Source organism: Thunnus albacares, chromosome 3 (assembly GCF_914725855.1).
Source record: "Thunnus albacares chromosome 3, fThuAlb1.1, whole genome shotgun sequence".
NCBI classification, from domain to species: domain Eukaryota; kingdom Metazoa; phylum Chordata; class Actinopteri; order Scombriformes; family Scombridae; genus Thunnus; species Thunnus albacares.
In genome coordinates this window covers 12,413,005-12,427,610 of record NC_058108.1, presented here as the reverse complement: position 1 = coordinate 12,427,610, position 14,606 = coordinate 12,413,005, and the positions used below count along the sequence as shown (strand labels likewise).

The 14,606-nt window shown below is 38.6% G+C and overlaps 1 protein-coding gene across 2 annotated transcripts; it reads right to left on the bottom strand.

Annotated features, from left to right (window-relative positions):
- Positions 1-4,285: 4,285 nt before the first annotated feature.
- ccdc40 (coiled-coil domain containing 40) lies at positions 4,286-13,884 on the bottom strand. Of its 2 annotated transcripts, none has more exons than XM_044346447.1 (19): positions 13,777-13,884; positions 13,183-13,328; positions 12,752-12,857; positions 12,193-12,329; positions 11,816-11,899; positions 11,239-11,446; positions 10,242-10,399; positions 10,025-10,147; positions 9,588-9,709; positions 8,997-9,240; positions 8,647-8,829; positions 8,180-8,425; positions 7,784-7,997; positions 7,388-7,557; positions 7,194-7,285; positions 6,643-6,757; positions 5,423-5,611; positions 5,180-5,338; positions 4,286-4,764 (listed from the first exon to the last, which is right to left on the bottom strand). In XM_044346447.1, the coding sequence occupies exons 2-19, from the start codon at positions 13,321-13,323 to the stop codon at positions 4,513-4,515; spliced, it is 2,943 nt and encodes a 980-aa protein (XP_044202382.1). In that variant the 5' UTR covers positions 13,324-13,328; positions 13,777-13,884; the 3' UTR covers positions 4,286-4,512. The 2 variants fall into 2 exon arrangements, with proteins under 2 accessions (XP_044202382.1, XP_044202384.1); XM_044346449.1 differs by lacking the exon at positions 13,777-13,884 and adding an exon at positions 13,693-13,714.
- Between the last annotated feature and the right edge of the window lie 722 nt (positions 13,885-14,606).

The following is a 14,606-nucleotide window of genomic DNA, read 5'->3' as shown; positions in this document are numbered from 1 at the left end:
TGCTGCAGAATGGTAAGGAGTCTTTTAAACTCACAAACAGCATGACTTAAGCGCTCAGCACTGCATATTCCACCAAATTTATATTTACAACAAAGAGGAGTAACAGAATATAAATCTCTCAACCCTGCAATGTCTCTGCAAAACTCAAAAGTGCTGCTGTCTAAAGTACATGATCCACTTTTTTGTAAACTGACCAGCGTCCGCCAACAGCACAGTGCTTTCTTATCTCAGTCATAACATTTCATACAGACAGGAAAACTCATCACTAGTAGGGATTTCCCCATAGAACATGTATGATAATAGACAAGGAAACAGAACAGTAATAAAAGCTGGTCCTTGATATTTGGCTGCAGGACAGGTGGTAATTACACCACAGTTAATTACAATATAAAATTATCCACCACAAAATCAGAAACTTTATGAGGGAATATGATACACATACTCAATAAGTTACTAATAAGTTGCATGCAACACCAAAGCCTTCTAGAGAATGACAGACTTTTACGTTAGAGTGTGACTGAAGGCAGCTTAGGAATTTCACACAGTTAACTTTTAACAGTGATAACACTGTAACCAGAAACATGGTTTTAAGATCAGCAGAGACATTATGTAACAACAAAAGACAATTTAACACTAAAAATAGAAGTTTAATAAGCAGTTGCAGTTTAAATATCAACATGGGAACACAAAGTGGGGTGTGTTCCCATTGTCACTTGCACTAAGAACACATGCACTGCCAATAATAATCATAATCATGCAGGTGCCTGAGGAAGGACCTGCTAATGACGGTATTGATCCAGTCCTAACAACTGAGCCCTACTCCTTGCAAGACTTGGACTGAAGCCAAGAAGCAATTTAAGTATTTTAGTCAAATACTTAAATTAGTGCCAATCATTTAGATTGGCACTAATTTAAGTATTTGACTAAAAAAGTGACAAGTTTTTTGAAAAAATGAGACAGAGAAGTTGAGAGATGGCACAACACAAAATAAGTGCTATTTTCAAATTAGCATATGTTAAGATAATGAAAATAGGGATCTAACTACAAGGAAGTGTCTGTTATCTATGATAAGGCATTTATACCTATTTATAAAAGACCAGTTCTTATAGTGCTGTTATCTTGGAAGTCCTGCTAGCTCAGTGCAAGCTACTTTTGCTGTTGCTGCTTTACTGTACTCTAGAGAGGGGTATGGGGTGTGTCAGAGTTTACATTTGGGTTCGTGTGAGTAAAAGACTGAGTTCTTTGTATTAGCTGTTTGTCTGTGCTCCAGGGCCTGCGTGAGAATGCTTCCACTGCTAGTGACAGCCTGTAGGGTGTCTCTGGGGGCTGTGGAAAGTCCTAACAGACACAGTACAAGATAGTGCTCACGCCAAGCATGCAATCTGAGGAGCCGGTTCCACAGCATTGCACACATACGGCTTAGTGGCCACATATGATGTCACTGTCACTTACAGCAGATGTGCTGTGTCCCAGGACAACTTGCAGGTGCTTGGGCAGTATGTTACTTAGTCTCATTGTCCCATGCGATTCACATATCAGTTCATTATAAATTAGTACATCTATTGTTTTGGACCAAAGGTTAGTGTATAATAACAGAGATGTTTTTCTCTGCTGAAATCATATTATTGTGCTCTGATTATAGCTACTGCTCTGTACAGTATCTGACACTAGACAAGATATAAAGCTGAAATTTGTAATTGTATGCATGTTGTTGCCCTCTAGAGTGGCAAGTTAACTGCAGTGTACTACAGAAAATCCACAAAAGATTGTTGTGGATAGCTGGTTGTGTGAAAGCCTGCTGTTATAAGTGATACTGTCAGGCTTCTGTTGTTGAAAATGTAGACATGGTATTAGGTGTGTAGCAGTTTATTTTGAAAAGCTTTCACTGCCATATTCAAGTAGATTCATTGTGACAGGTGCCAATAGCAGAGTATGAAGACACATCTCCACCCATGGTAAATGTGCAGGTGCTGTGTTTTGTAATGCACTACCACACAGTTGAAGAACACAATAGTAATTAAAACATATTACAGATTCCAGTTTTAATAGCTTCTGATCCATTATATGCTTGCAGTGATATCTGTGGAATGTGCAATGCCAAATGTCTAAGTGGACGCCCAAGATTTGCCAAGGCTCCATTTGGCTTCCATTGTAACCACAAAAACCACTTAAGTTGTTGACTTACAATCTTGACTTACACTTACAATTGTAAAAAACTGGGGCAGAAGTAACTCATAAAAATATCCTTCCTGAACAAAAACAACAAACACTATAAACAAAAACTATAGGGAAGGAGGAATTAACAGAGTGCAGACGAGCTACACTCATTCCTTTATGTAATGTTTTAACGTATACTGGCATATAGTTGTGCCTACGTCAGTCACATTTTTGAGATTTAACTCAGGGTGACAACTTCCTGGTGGTATCCAAATTTTATAAAATCTACTAATATGTACTATATACTAATTGTCATAGTGCCTTAGTCATTCTTTCTAAACTTTTTGAAGTTAATATAAATATAAATATATATATATACACATACATACATACATATATACATACATACATATATATATACACACACACACACACACACACACACACAGACAGTGTTGTAAGAAGTATTCAGATCCTTTACTTAAGTAAAAGTATCAATACAGCAATGTAAAAATACTCCATTGTAATTAAAAGTTCTGCATGAAAAATCCTACTTAAGTAAAAAAATAAGTAATATGAGCTTGATGTAGTTAAAGTATTGCAGTAAAAGTAGTGGTTTGGCCCCTCTGACTGATATATTATTATATATGACATCATTAGATTATTAATACTGAAGCATCAGTGTTAGAGCAGCATGTTACTGTTGTAGCTGCTGGAGGTGGAGCTAGTTTCAACTACTTTATATACAGTTAGCTAGTTTAGTCCAGTGGTTCCCCAAAGGGTCGGGGTCCTCCAAAGGGTCACCAGATAAATCTGAGGGGTTGTGAGATGATTAATGGGAGAGGAAAGAAGAAAAAACAAAGTTCTGATATACAAATCTGTTTTCAGTTTTTGGACTTTTTATCTAATCTTTGATTTTTGGTGAAATATTGGATCATTTGAACATTTACTGAAATGAAACCATGTGAGAAGTTTAGAGGGAAAAATCACTATTTGGTGGAGCTGTTAACAACTCATAGACATCTGAAATGTGACCCGACTACACACTGCTTTTTGTAAGACATCAAAAGCCAAAAAGGTTGGAAACCACTGGTTTCATCTTTAACAATGAGTTGTATTTTAAAAGCTTGTTATATTATACATTGTGTCAAAACCTTATCTGAAAAGTAACTAAAGCTGTAAAATAAATTTAGTGGAGTAGAAAGAACAATATTTCCCTCTGAAATGTAGTGGAGTGGAAGTATAAAGTAGCATCAAATGGAAATACTCAAGTAAAGTACAAGTACCTCAAAATTGTACTTAACTATAGTACTTGAGTAAATGTGTTTATTTACTTTCCACCACTGCTAACAGAAAATAATGTGTTGTACATGTGCTGATGCACATCAATCAAGTTTGACTTTGGAATGACTATGCCCATTTTACCTTATCATGAGAAAGCAAATGTATTTCAAAAAATGTAATACTTAAAAAAAATCTGAGCTCTTCCTAGAGCTGTCTCACCAACATCATGTTTTTTGTTTTACAACTGTGAAAACCTCCTTCACTTCCTTTGTGTATAGCGTTGTGGAACATTGGTCTATATTACTAGTATGCATGACTATTGTGAGAATACTTAATTCTGTCACTTTGCCAATATGAACTCAATGCGAATCCTTCTTTGTGTAGTCAGGAATTGGGATGCAGAAAATGTTACTCTTTTGACAATAATGAAAGGCACACTGTATGTTTGTATATTGTATATATCATGTGAAGTGGAATTGGGGTGTAAAAAGCAGAAGAGAAGAAAATAAGTAATATAATATAGGATTATATCTTGGGTAGTTTAAAACTCACAAAATGAGGATGTGAATAAAGAAATTAAACATCTATGAAATATGATTATATTGACCTGGCGCATGATTTAAAGAGCTCAAATGAGCTGCTGTTTGCCCTTTTTTCAGGAACTGGAAGGTATATGAGTGCAATGCATGATTTAGTTTATAACAGCAGGGAATTAAAAAAAATGTTTTTGTCAGTGCTGGATTAATGGTTTAGAGAATGGTCACTTTGATCACCTTTTATGTATGTTACTAAATGCTTCCACTAAATGACAAATCAATCAGGAAATTGGATTGAAGAAGCCAAATACTATGAATGATTTAATAATATGTATTATTGTTTCATACAGTCTTTATTTTATTACGTTGTTTTACAATCAGTATTTCCTCTAAAAGCATAACAGAATGCATAAATTAAAATAAATTACCTCACTTATCTAATCTTTCCCTCCTCTCTTCACCACACTTTTACTCACTTTACATCCCTCTGCACTTGTCCTGTACTCACTGTCATGTCTAAATCCTCCCCTCACTCTCAGGACGCTTCCCGCTCCAGGGCCTGTGTGCGTGCTGCCAGCGCTTGCGACAGCCTGCGGAGCGCCCCCTGGTGATGAGGGAACTCCTCACACACACGGTGCAAGATGGTGCTGGCAGCGTGCACACGCTCCATCTGGCTCTGCAGAGCGGCTCCCACGGACTCGCTGGTGGATGAGGCTTGGTAGCTACCCTCACACACACTCTGCAGCTTCTTGGTCCTGCTCTGCAGTGCCACCAGGTGGGCGAGGTTCTAGACAAGCAGAGGGAAAGACAGAATTTGGGGTGTGTATGTGTTTTGTGCTTTCACTTGCTAGAAACTGTTGACCACTGACCACAGAAGGTGGAAAAACAATGAGTAGTTGCTTCTCTATTCTTGTTTTGTGGGAGTGGTCTCCATTAGTGGAAACTGTGATGCTCAAATCAGTCATGTTAACATAACCCCATTCTCACGACACCATCACTACAGTTATATAACACTCACTGGCAGAAGACTGAGGATGCATATTTCAGTTCTGAATGGAGACTTGATTGACATATAGCTATTACTACTCAGGGAGTTTAAATAATAAGTTATGACAAGGAAGTACTTGTATTACACACAACACTGAGTGGCTCCATTTGTTTACATATACAGTGTAATGCAGTACATAGTATGCACTCCTTACCCTATCTTTTGTGTCCTGGAGATTTACGAAGTCAGGGTCAAGGATGCAGCTGGTACTGCATAGTTCTATCAGCAGCTGCTTCTGCTGTGCAAGCCTGTCGCTCAGACTCACCTGGCTCCTCTGCAGCTCCCTGATAACCTGCTCACACCCTATTACATGCTGAAGACATACATACTGTATATGAGTCATTGTGCAACATCCCTCAGGCACATATGCATACATGGAAAATAGAACACTCCCTACCTTGTGTGTTTCCTGGATCTTTCGCTGCAGGCCATGGATGATGCGGCTCAGCTCGGCCTTTGTGGTCTGTTTGTTAGAGCTGTGGACCATGGCCTCCTTGCGAAACACAATGGTCTCCCTCCTTGCCACTGCTTCTTCACTCTCCTTCAGCAGCCGCTCCTGCTGCTTCATCAGCTGGTTGAGTCGCACCTGCACAAATATACACATACAGACTACAGTTCACAAACATTAACACATAAGCACAAATCATAGAGAAAAGCATACAGAGCATCACGAGGCCATCATACCTTATTGGTTTCACCAAATAAATTTACATCAGCGATCTAGCCATTCATTTTTTCTCACTCTAGATGTTTGATTAAGCCAAGTTATAAACTATGCTATTATATTAGGGCTGCAACTAACGATTATCATTATCGTTATCATTATCAATTAATCTGTGAATTATTTTTTTTGATTAATTGATGACTTGTTATGTCTGTATATTGTCAAATATGGTAAAAAATGACGATCACTGTTTAACAAAGCCCAAGATGATGTCTCAAATATCTTGTTTTGTTCCGATCAACAGTCCAAAACTCAAAAATATTTAGTTTACTGTCATAGAAGACTAAAGGAACCAGAAAATATTTACATTTGAGAAGCTGGACTCAGATTTTGAACATTATTTTCTTGAAGAACAACTCCGAGTGATTAATCGATTATCAAAACAGTTGGCATCTAATTCAATAGTTGGTGGCTAATCTATTAATTGACTAATCGTTGCAGCTGTATGTTGTATTGCCTGCTGTTGTACCTTACAGATCCTGTTGTTACCTAGATGAGGAGGTTCCTGAAATAGTGTTTGAAGAAGATACAGACCAACAGAGCTTTAAACATGTAGCATATTAAAACTGCTGATACCTGACATTCAATATGTATTAAATATTATTCAATATGCAATATATGTATTTTATGTTGTAGTCAGTAAAATATATTGCTTGAAATGAAAAACTTTAAGAAATAGATCATGAGTAGATTCAATGCAAAATACAATACAAAAAAGTTCTGTATTCAGAAAGTTTTTTTCTGTGTCAATGTATATTTATGCATGTATGTAATATACAAAGACACATGGATAATAATTTAATATGTTTATCATCTCTCCATACAATCATCTTGTGACAAAATTCATATCTCATTCTGTTAATGTGCCCCTGCTGGACCTAGACTGTATTTACCTCCATACGGTGTATCTCAGCCTTCATCATCTGGATGTCTCCCGCCCCAGAGTCCACAGCTGATTGGGTCTCTTTTACAAGCTGGGTCTTCTTCTCCCATAACATGATCTGCCGCCTGTCGGCCGTTCGTACAAAACAAGCACACACACATAACAAAGGATGCATGTAAAAAAAAGCAAAAAAAAAGCACCCTGTATGTGAAGTATGAGCTATCAATGTAGATGGAAAAAGATAAGAAAACCAGACTGATGAACTGTCAGTAACATACCAACAGTTATGTATTAATTATTGGAAAATAATGTCTTGATATTTATGAATAAGTACAGTATATTAAAATGATAGCTGTAACTGTTTTTTAAGCAGTGATCTACAATGAGCTACTAATTATAACTATACACCATCATATTTTTTTGGATAAAGCCAGCAATGATTCACTAATATTTTTTTTGTTAAACATCTCATTAGGGAACAAAATTTTTCAAGTTGATTAGCATACAGACGTAAAAATATGAACTTGTATTGAACACAGAGAAAATTAATATATAACTGACTCGGCCTCCACCAGACTGTTGAGGAGTCTCTCTTTTTCCTCCCGGGTCTTCTCCTGTTTCATCTGCATCTCTATGGACTCCCGCTCTGCCTCCTAAACACATTACATTATAGCTAAAGATCATTCTCCATCAACACGGTAGGCAAGAACAAAATTATTAGTGTATTATTAATGTATTAAACAGCAAGGTCATGCCTTCAGTCTGTGAAGGAAGTCTGTCTCCATCAGTGCGTTCTCCTGCTCCAGGGCCTGGCTGAGCTGTCCGTTCTTGCTCAGCAGGGTGTTGAGCTTCAGCAGGTCTTCTTTAATCATCTTTGAGTTCTTCTCCAGCTCCGTCTCCTCACGGTGCTCTACTTCAATCTGACCTGGTGGGGTGGGGTTGTGCATAGAATGTATGAATGTTTTTATTATAAAAGTTTTGAGAGAGAATCTTACTTTCTACTCCACAGACCAGAAGTAGCTATTTATAACATAGTGTATTTCAATGGCCTTTTCATTAGTGGTTAAGTTTTTCAAATGGTAATATCTGGCCTTGGACCAAGATGTGTCTATTTGTGCATGTGTTTGCTTCTTTATAAGTATATTGCATACTCTCCAAGCGGATTCTCCTCTGCTGCATGCCAGTGTACTCTGTCTGCAGTTTGAGAATATCCTTTCTGTTGGCCTGTATCTCCTGGGTCAGTCCTACTAGTGTCCCCTGCTGTTTCATCCAGAGCTGCTGGTTACTCTTGATTTTTGCTGCCAGCTCCTCAAGCTGATCCATTAATGCATCTGCCTTGATTTGCAGGGGACTGAGGTCTTCATGCTGGGAATGCAGATACACAAATGACAACTAACAACAGGGTTTTTATATTTGATTGTAAAGATAGTTTCTAAACTCAAAAAACTCATGTCATTATTGCATTATATAACTTATTTTTGCTAATGAATGTCTATCCAGATAAACAACAGACCACCAGGGATCATTGGTTCCCCAGAATTTCTCACCCCAGTGCTGGCTACAATTTGATAGATCCTTTTGTTGTAGGTGGTGATGGTGGTCTGCTTCTGTCCAATGAGTGTAACAAAGGAAGAAATCTTAGCCTGGTTGGATGAGAGCAACTTGTTGTACTTAGCGATCTCCTCATCTAGCGTCTCTTGAGTGAGGGCCAAACTGTCCAGATGCTGGCTGACCATGCTGCTCTCCAGGCGCACAGCCACTACCTCGCCTTCCAGCTGCCACAGCTGAGAGATCTAACGGGGAAAAAAGGGATGATGAGCAAGACGAAGACACTACATTTGTCTGCAACTTTATCTTCACTATAACGTACATGTATTGTTCTATCTTCATCACACTTTACACATTGTTGTGTATGCTCTTGTAATGATTCCATTTCCAGTTTTGCTTCCTTACATAATATTAATTCATAAAGTTATAGGCCCAAAACATCATGGCTGCATTTTGAAATCTTTACCTTCTCCTTCTTGAGTGAGGCTATCTTGTTGGTGAGCCGTTGAGAGTACTTGGCAGCGTTGTTGTGAGTAAGCTTCTGTTGCATGTGGGTCATTATCTTGTCCTCCAACTCCAGACGCACAGCACTTTCTTTCTCCAACTGCCTCCTCTGATCGTTCACTTCGGTCTGGTAGGTACTGGTTTCCTAGAGCAATGAGGGAAAGGGAGGGAGTAAAAAAAAAAAAGAAGCAAGAATCAGAATGTGGAATATTACAGAGGGAAAGATAGGTTAGGAAAGTATTGTGATTACACAACTCTCTGGACAAAGTAAGTTCAGAGCTGCCCACTAAGTAACCTTTGCCATTCATCTACCTTAGTGAGCCTGGCGAGGGTGCGCTCTGTCTCCCGCAGAGTGCGGAGGCAGGTGCTGTAGTGGGCTTGCAGAGCTTCTTGCTGGGTCTGCTTCTGACTGATCAGCTTTTTGGAGGTGGCAACGTCCATCTGGGACCAGTTCAGCTGCATTGTCAGTGTCTCATTTTGCTCCTGCTCCTCAGTGGTGGATTTCTTGTAGCCTTCGATCTCTCTTTCCAGTAGGATCACCTGATGCTCGACCATGCTGTGGAAAACAAAGACAGCTGAAAGGAACGAATCGAGGCTTGGTGTCATTTTGATATTTGTTACCTTTCTGTTTAAATCTCAGGTTATCATTGTGTGTCCTACAAATATTGTGTTGTACTCTCTACATATTTTCTACACACATCTGTATTTGTGGAAATAAGTTGAGACGTGAATCATATTTTCTCATAGTAACTGTAATTTTTGTTTTCATTTCCCTCTTTACTTTTCTGCCTGAAAAACAAAGGAAATCAAGAATCTATCAGAACCCACATTGTTTGATACGTGCATGTCTGGAATGCATCAACACATTTAAAATATTCAGCCTTCCCTTGCCCTCATTCTCACCGTATGGTCTCCTGCATCGTGCTGAAGGCCTCATCTCGTCTCCTCATACCCACCAGACTGCTGTTCCACTGCTGCAGCAGCTGTTTACGCGCCATCACCAGAGACTCCATTTCCATTTCGGCCTGCACACAGACACAAAAACAATTTAACAAAGACAAATGTTGAATTGTTGATTGGACTAATGAGATTTTTTTTGTTTTTAAAGCTGCACTCATCAATAACATCATTATCAGGCAGCTATTTTCAGCATTAGTGATCTGATTAACTAACTGTAAACACATCTTTACAACTTCCTGTAAATTAATATGACTTGATTAATAGCACTAATTAATAGCAATTGGTTGCAGAATTTATCGTTGTACAAATTTACAGAACTTGTTGGTGATTAAAAATACTTTCAACTTATAGAATGTAGAGTCTTCTGCAATGCAAGTTACCTCAGAGAAGGCCTCTTTAGCTGCCTGTGTCTCCTCTGCTTGGGCACTGGTCTGGGCCTCATACATGGCTATCTGCTGTGTCAATCTCTCCATGTCCTTTGTTAGACGCTCCACATACATATCCTGGTGGCACAGGAGTATTTCAGCCAATAAATGAATCAATGTTAATGCCTAACAGAAAAGATATTTTTGATGTATCTGACTTCAGCCTGTCCACCTGCTTGAGTTTCTGGTCTTCAGCCTGGGTCCTTTCAGCTCCTGCTTTGCGTGTGACATTCTTCATGGATTTGACGTTAGAGCGCAGCTCTTCACTGACTCCTTGTGTGAAGAGGAGGTGCAGCATCAGGTTGTCCATCTCTGCCTGTAGCTGAGACACTATGGACACACAGGAGTCGGCATTAACAGAGTACCTTTTGGAAACATGAACTGAGACTGTAGTGTAAAGCTGATGCTGAACTGCACAATATTGTATTGTATATCCAATAGACCGAACTAGAGGCAGCTTTTAATACAAAGCCTTAGTTGCAATAACAAGGATTAAGTCTTTCATCAGTGTCAATTAACTTTTCAACCTGAAATCTAGACCTATTTTAATTTATGCTTCATTTAATCAAGGTTTATATTGCAATTTAAACTGAGATTTGGTTTGAATTGCAAAAAATTTGTGTTGCAACAAAATTCTAGACCTATGTGACCCACATGGCTTCAACAAAGACAATTATTTTGACCATTTTCTGTCTCAGCTTTCAAAACATTGAGTTACCATCATAAGCAGAAGAACTGATGTTGCTCCAAATGGAGAAGAATTGCTGTCCTGTTAATGCTGCAACCTGTAATAACCCTAATACAGTATTTTATGCTCCTGAGTGTGTCTAAACCTCTGAGTCACACTTCTGAGAGACAACTGAGTGTTACTGACAAATTCAGCTGTTTGAGAGGCGACTAATAGGGGTTTCTGAATTTTAAACAGCATATTAATATTAATAATATAATACTATAATTTACAATTTTTAGAAATTGCAGACCAATCCCAACCTCACCCAAATTTTGGAAATATTTCCAAATATGGTGTTAAATATGACAAGTTATATTAGATTTGTTAGTCAGAGTTTGAACTAACTAGTGCAATATAGTTACACTTTGAATTAAATTGAATCCTGGATCAGACATAAGACAAGACCACCAAATGAGAAATCAGAGAGTAATAGTCTCACCATTGGCTCTGGCTTTGCTCTCCTGGCTGGTATTATTGGAATAGTGGCTCTTCATTGCCTCCAGCTGATCCTGTGCCTGCCGGTGTTTGGCCTTAGTCGGAGGACGGTCCTCTAGTCTGGTCTGGAGTCTGACCAGCTGCTCCTGAACGTTGAACAACTCTGAACATATCTCATCTCTGTTGCAGGCAATTTCCTTCTCCATCATCAGCTGGGGCAAGGGGAGAGAGAGCAGAGAGGAATCAAAAAATAAGTCATCAAAACAGTCTGTTTGACTCTTCTGCCTGTCTTCCACACATTCTTTCATTCAGTGATTTGATCCATTGTTATTGTTATCATTGCTTTATCAATGCTGTGCCTTAAAATGTATATCCTACATCTAGGAAACAAGATCCAAATAAAAAGGGCAAATTTGCACAGGTCAACAGCACCATCCTCTGGACAAATTGGGACCCCATAGATGTAAAGTCAGGGAAATTTTTACCTGTATGTATATGTGAAATACACTTTGTTTGCTTCTGTATGTGTATATCTGAGTATATGAATACTATATGAATACACAGAGGGAAAAGAAGCTGACCTTTTCCCTTAGTCCCAGGTTGAGCCTCTCCAGTTGCTTGCTGAGCTGGCTGTTCAGAGCAGCTTGTTGTCTTCTGACCAGAGGCTGCCAACAGATCAAACATGGCATCAGTGACATGACAGGACGATTGCTAGATATCTAGTGTCATATTTAAAGAAGCTCTTTTATGAACTCAAGAAGCCAGTTTATAAACTAAATATATATGTTTATTAGAAAACACAGGCTAACTTTTAAGTCTTACCAATGCACCTAACACACAACATACAAGACACACAGATGAGACATTGATACCATTATTCTCTTTGAGGAGCAGTAAACAAATTAAATCTATTCATTTAGTAACCACTGATTGCAATATTGAATGAGAAGCTACAGACGTGTTCAGCATCAAGAATGATAAACTCCTCCTCCTCATCGTCCTCCTCCATCAGTGGCTCCTGATCCTCGACGGGCTCTGGTGTGTTCAGGTTTGACAGGAGGGGTGTCAACGGAACCTGGGCAACATTTTCTTGCTCTGAAACACAGAAAATAAAAGAAATTGTTTAACCACTTGACAATTTAAAATGTGAAAAATTATAAATACTGCTGAATGATTATTTATACTTAAATGTTGTTTTTTTGTCCCTGCCCTCTAAATGTGGATGTACTTTATGTGGGTTACTTCTCCATATGTTAATATATGCTTTCGTGTTACACTCTTTGTTTAATGCAAATATCCTTAAGGACAATAGTTTATGTTAATGAAGGTGCTGCAATCTTACAGCAAGGTATCTTGCCCATGGATGATAACGTTTCCCATATTCAATTTAAATTGGTAATGGACCTCTGAAGTAAGGTAATCTACGCAAGCTGGCCAAAATTAGCTATGTTTTACTGTCATTCTGGGTTGCTTTGTACTGAACTGTAAACTCCCAGCAAGGTTAGTGTGTGACTGACCGAAATGTCTGGCTGCAGGGGAGTCTTCATCAGCACTGGTGAGTTCAGGGTGAGACTGAGGAGCCAGGTCATCAGGGTCTGGTCCTGACTGATCCTGTGAGCCACCCTGGGATACACACAGAAAGCATGTATAAAGGTCCTTGACTGGTTATGATTTTGACAATACATTTCTGCATTTAATACATTATAATATTTTACAGCAGCTGGCAATTGTTGTCCCATAGGACTCACACACTATAATAGGCTTGAACTCCTTGTTTACTTATTATGTGCATCCAATAGTAAAGGCCAGAAGTGCAACATCACAGCATCTGGACAAAAGATGAAGATGAATATCCCCATTTTCCCATAGGGAGTTGATAAAAGAGTAAAAAGTGAAGAAATAAAACACACAAGCAAAAAAAGTAGCTTGACTCGTCTTGATTCCTCACCTTTTGAGCAGGTGGCACATTCGCTCCACAGTCCTCTGCTGCTTTGTCACTTCCATCCTGCTGCTTGCTGTCTCTCTCCTCTGGACGGAGGGTTTCTTCCCCTCCCTCCTCCCCGTCTCCCTCTCTTCCAGGGCTCTGCATTGGGACTGTGATGAACAGGTAGTTACGTTAGTCTCTAACTCTTCTCTAACTAGGTTAATGTATTTGTAACAAATACTGTACGTCCATAGGCATATGCAATCCACGTTTTAATTTTGAACTGTGCGGCAAACTAGTTTTACATATGCTTTTGGTACAGAAAAACACAACTTTCAAAGTCTGTCTTGAAATTACAAGAACACTAAACATTAGCTAGGTTAACGTTACCTAACGCTAGCTTAGTGGTAACTTGTTAACCTCGGCCTGGACCAGGGTTAACGTTAGCTGGCTAGTTAGCGTAGCGGTCAAAGGAGCTCAGAAAGACTGGCTGAGGAAAACATTAACCTACAATTACAACAGTGGACGGCTAACCTTAGCTCTTGAACAAATACAAAGTGTATAAATAAATAACTAATGTCCATTTGATACCACTTAAAGCAATAGTTAGTTTCTCACCACCGTGGCACTGTCACTGACCACCGCACTGATGTTGCTAGGCAACCGTCAACATCCGATGGAGGAGGAGGTGTTGTGTTCGTCAATCCAACCGATCTATGTGTATTAACTCTAATTTTCAAGCCGTAGGCTAATAATATAATCATTGCCGGCATAATTACCTTTTCCACAGTCGCATCTTGACTAATGTACCAATTTATTTACTGATTTTAGGCTGTTCATGTGTGCTAAACTTAACTTTTAAGACCTTTGAAGGCACGGTTACGTATACAGTAACTAAGCACATTCAAATCCTGTACAACACACTGCATACACACAGCTATAGTTGGTTATTTTGCAAATTAAGATATAGAAAACCTATGGTGAGTTAATTAAATACAGTGGTAGAAGTATTTAGATCCTTTACTTATACAGCAATGTAATGAAGAGGAAGTATAAAGAAGTATCAAATAGAAATACTCAAGTACAAGTACCTCAATATTGTAGTTATGTATAGTAGTTGAGTAAATGCTTAGTTACTTTCCACCACTGATTAAATATGATGCATGGTTATAGATAAAACCACCCTTCACTACAATAATGCATTCATAATCAGAACCTAATGATACATGATAATGTAACACTGACAGGGATCATTCCACTGCCTAATAAATACTTTTACTTTTCATGTTAAGTTCATTTTGTTACTTACGCTTCCTTACTTTTGAGTTAATCTTTTTAATTCAAGACTTTTACTTGTAGTGGAGCCAGTTTACATTATAGCGTGCTACTTATTCTAAGTAAAAGACTATTAACGAAAGCAGCTTTCTACAGGCCTCACTAGAAAAATC

What these genes read in the sequence shown, in the direction of transcription:
- ccdc40 (XM_044346447.1), bottom strand. Translation starts at nt 13,323, where the DNA reads ATGCAGAGCCCTGGAAGAGAGGGAGACGGGGAGGAGGGAGGGGAAGAA. An exon ending in TCATTCTTGATGCTGAACAC is followed by an intron (nt 11,900 to 12,192) that starts GTCTGTAGCTTC and finishes ATCTGTTGGCAG; the next exon opens with CCTCTGGTCAGAAGACAACA. An exon ending in TCCAGGACACAAAAGATAGG is followed by an intron (nt 4,765 to 5,179) that starts GTAAGGAGTGCA and finishes CTGCTTGTCTAG; the next exon opens with AACCTCGCCCACCTGGTGGC.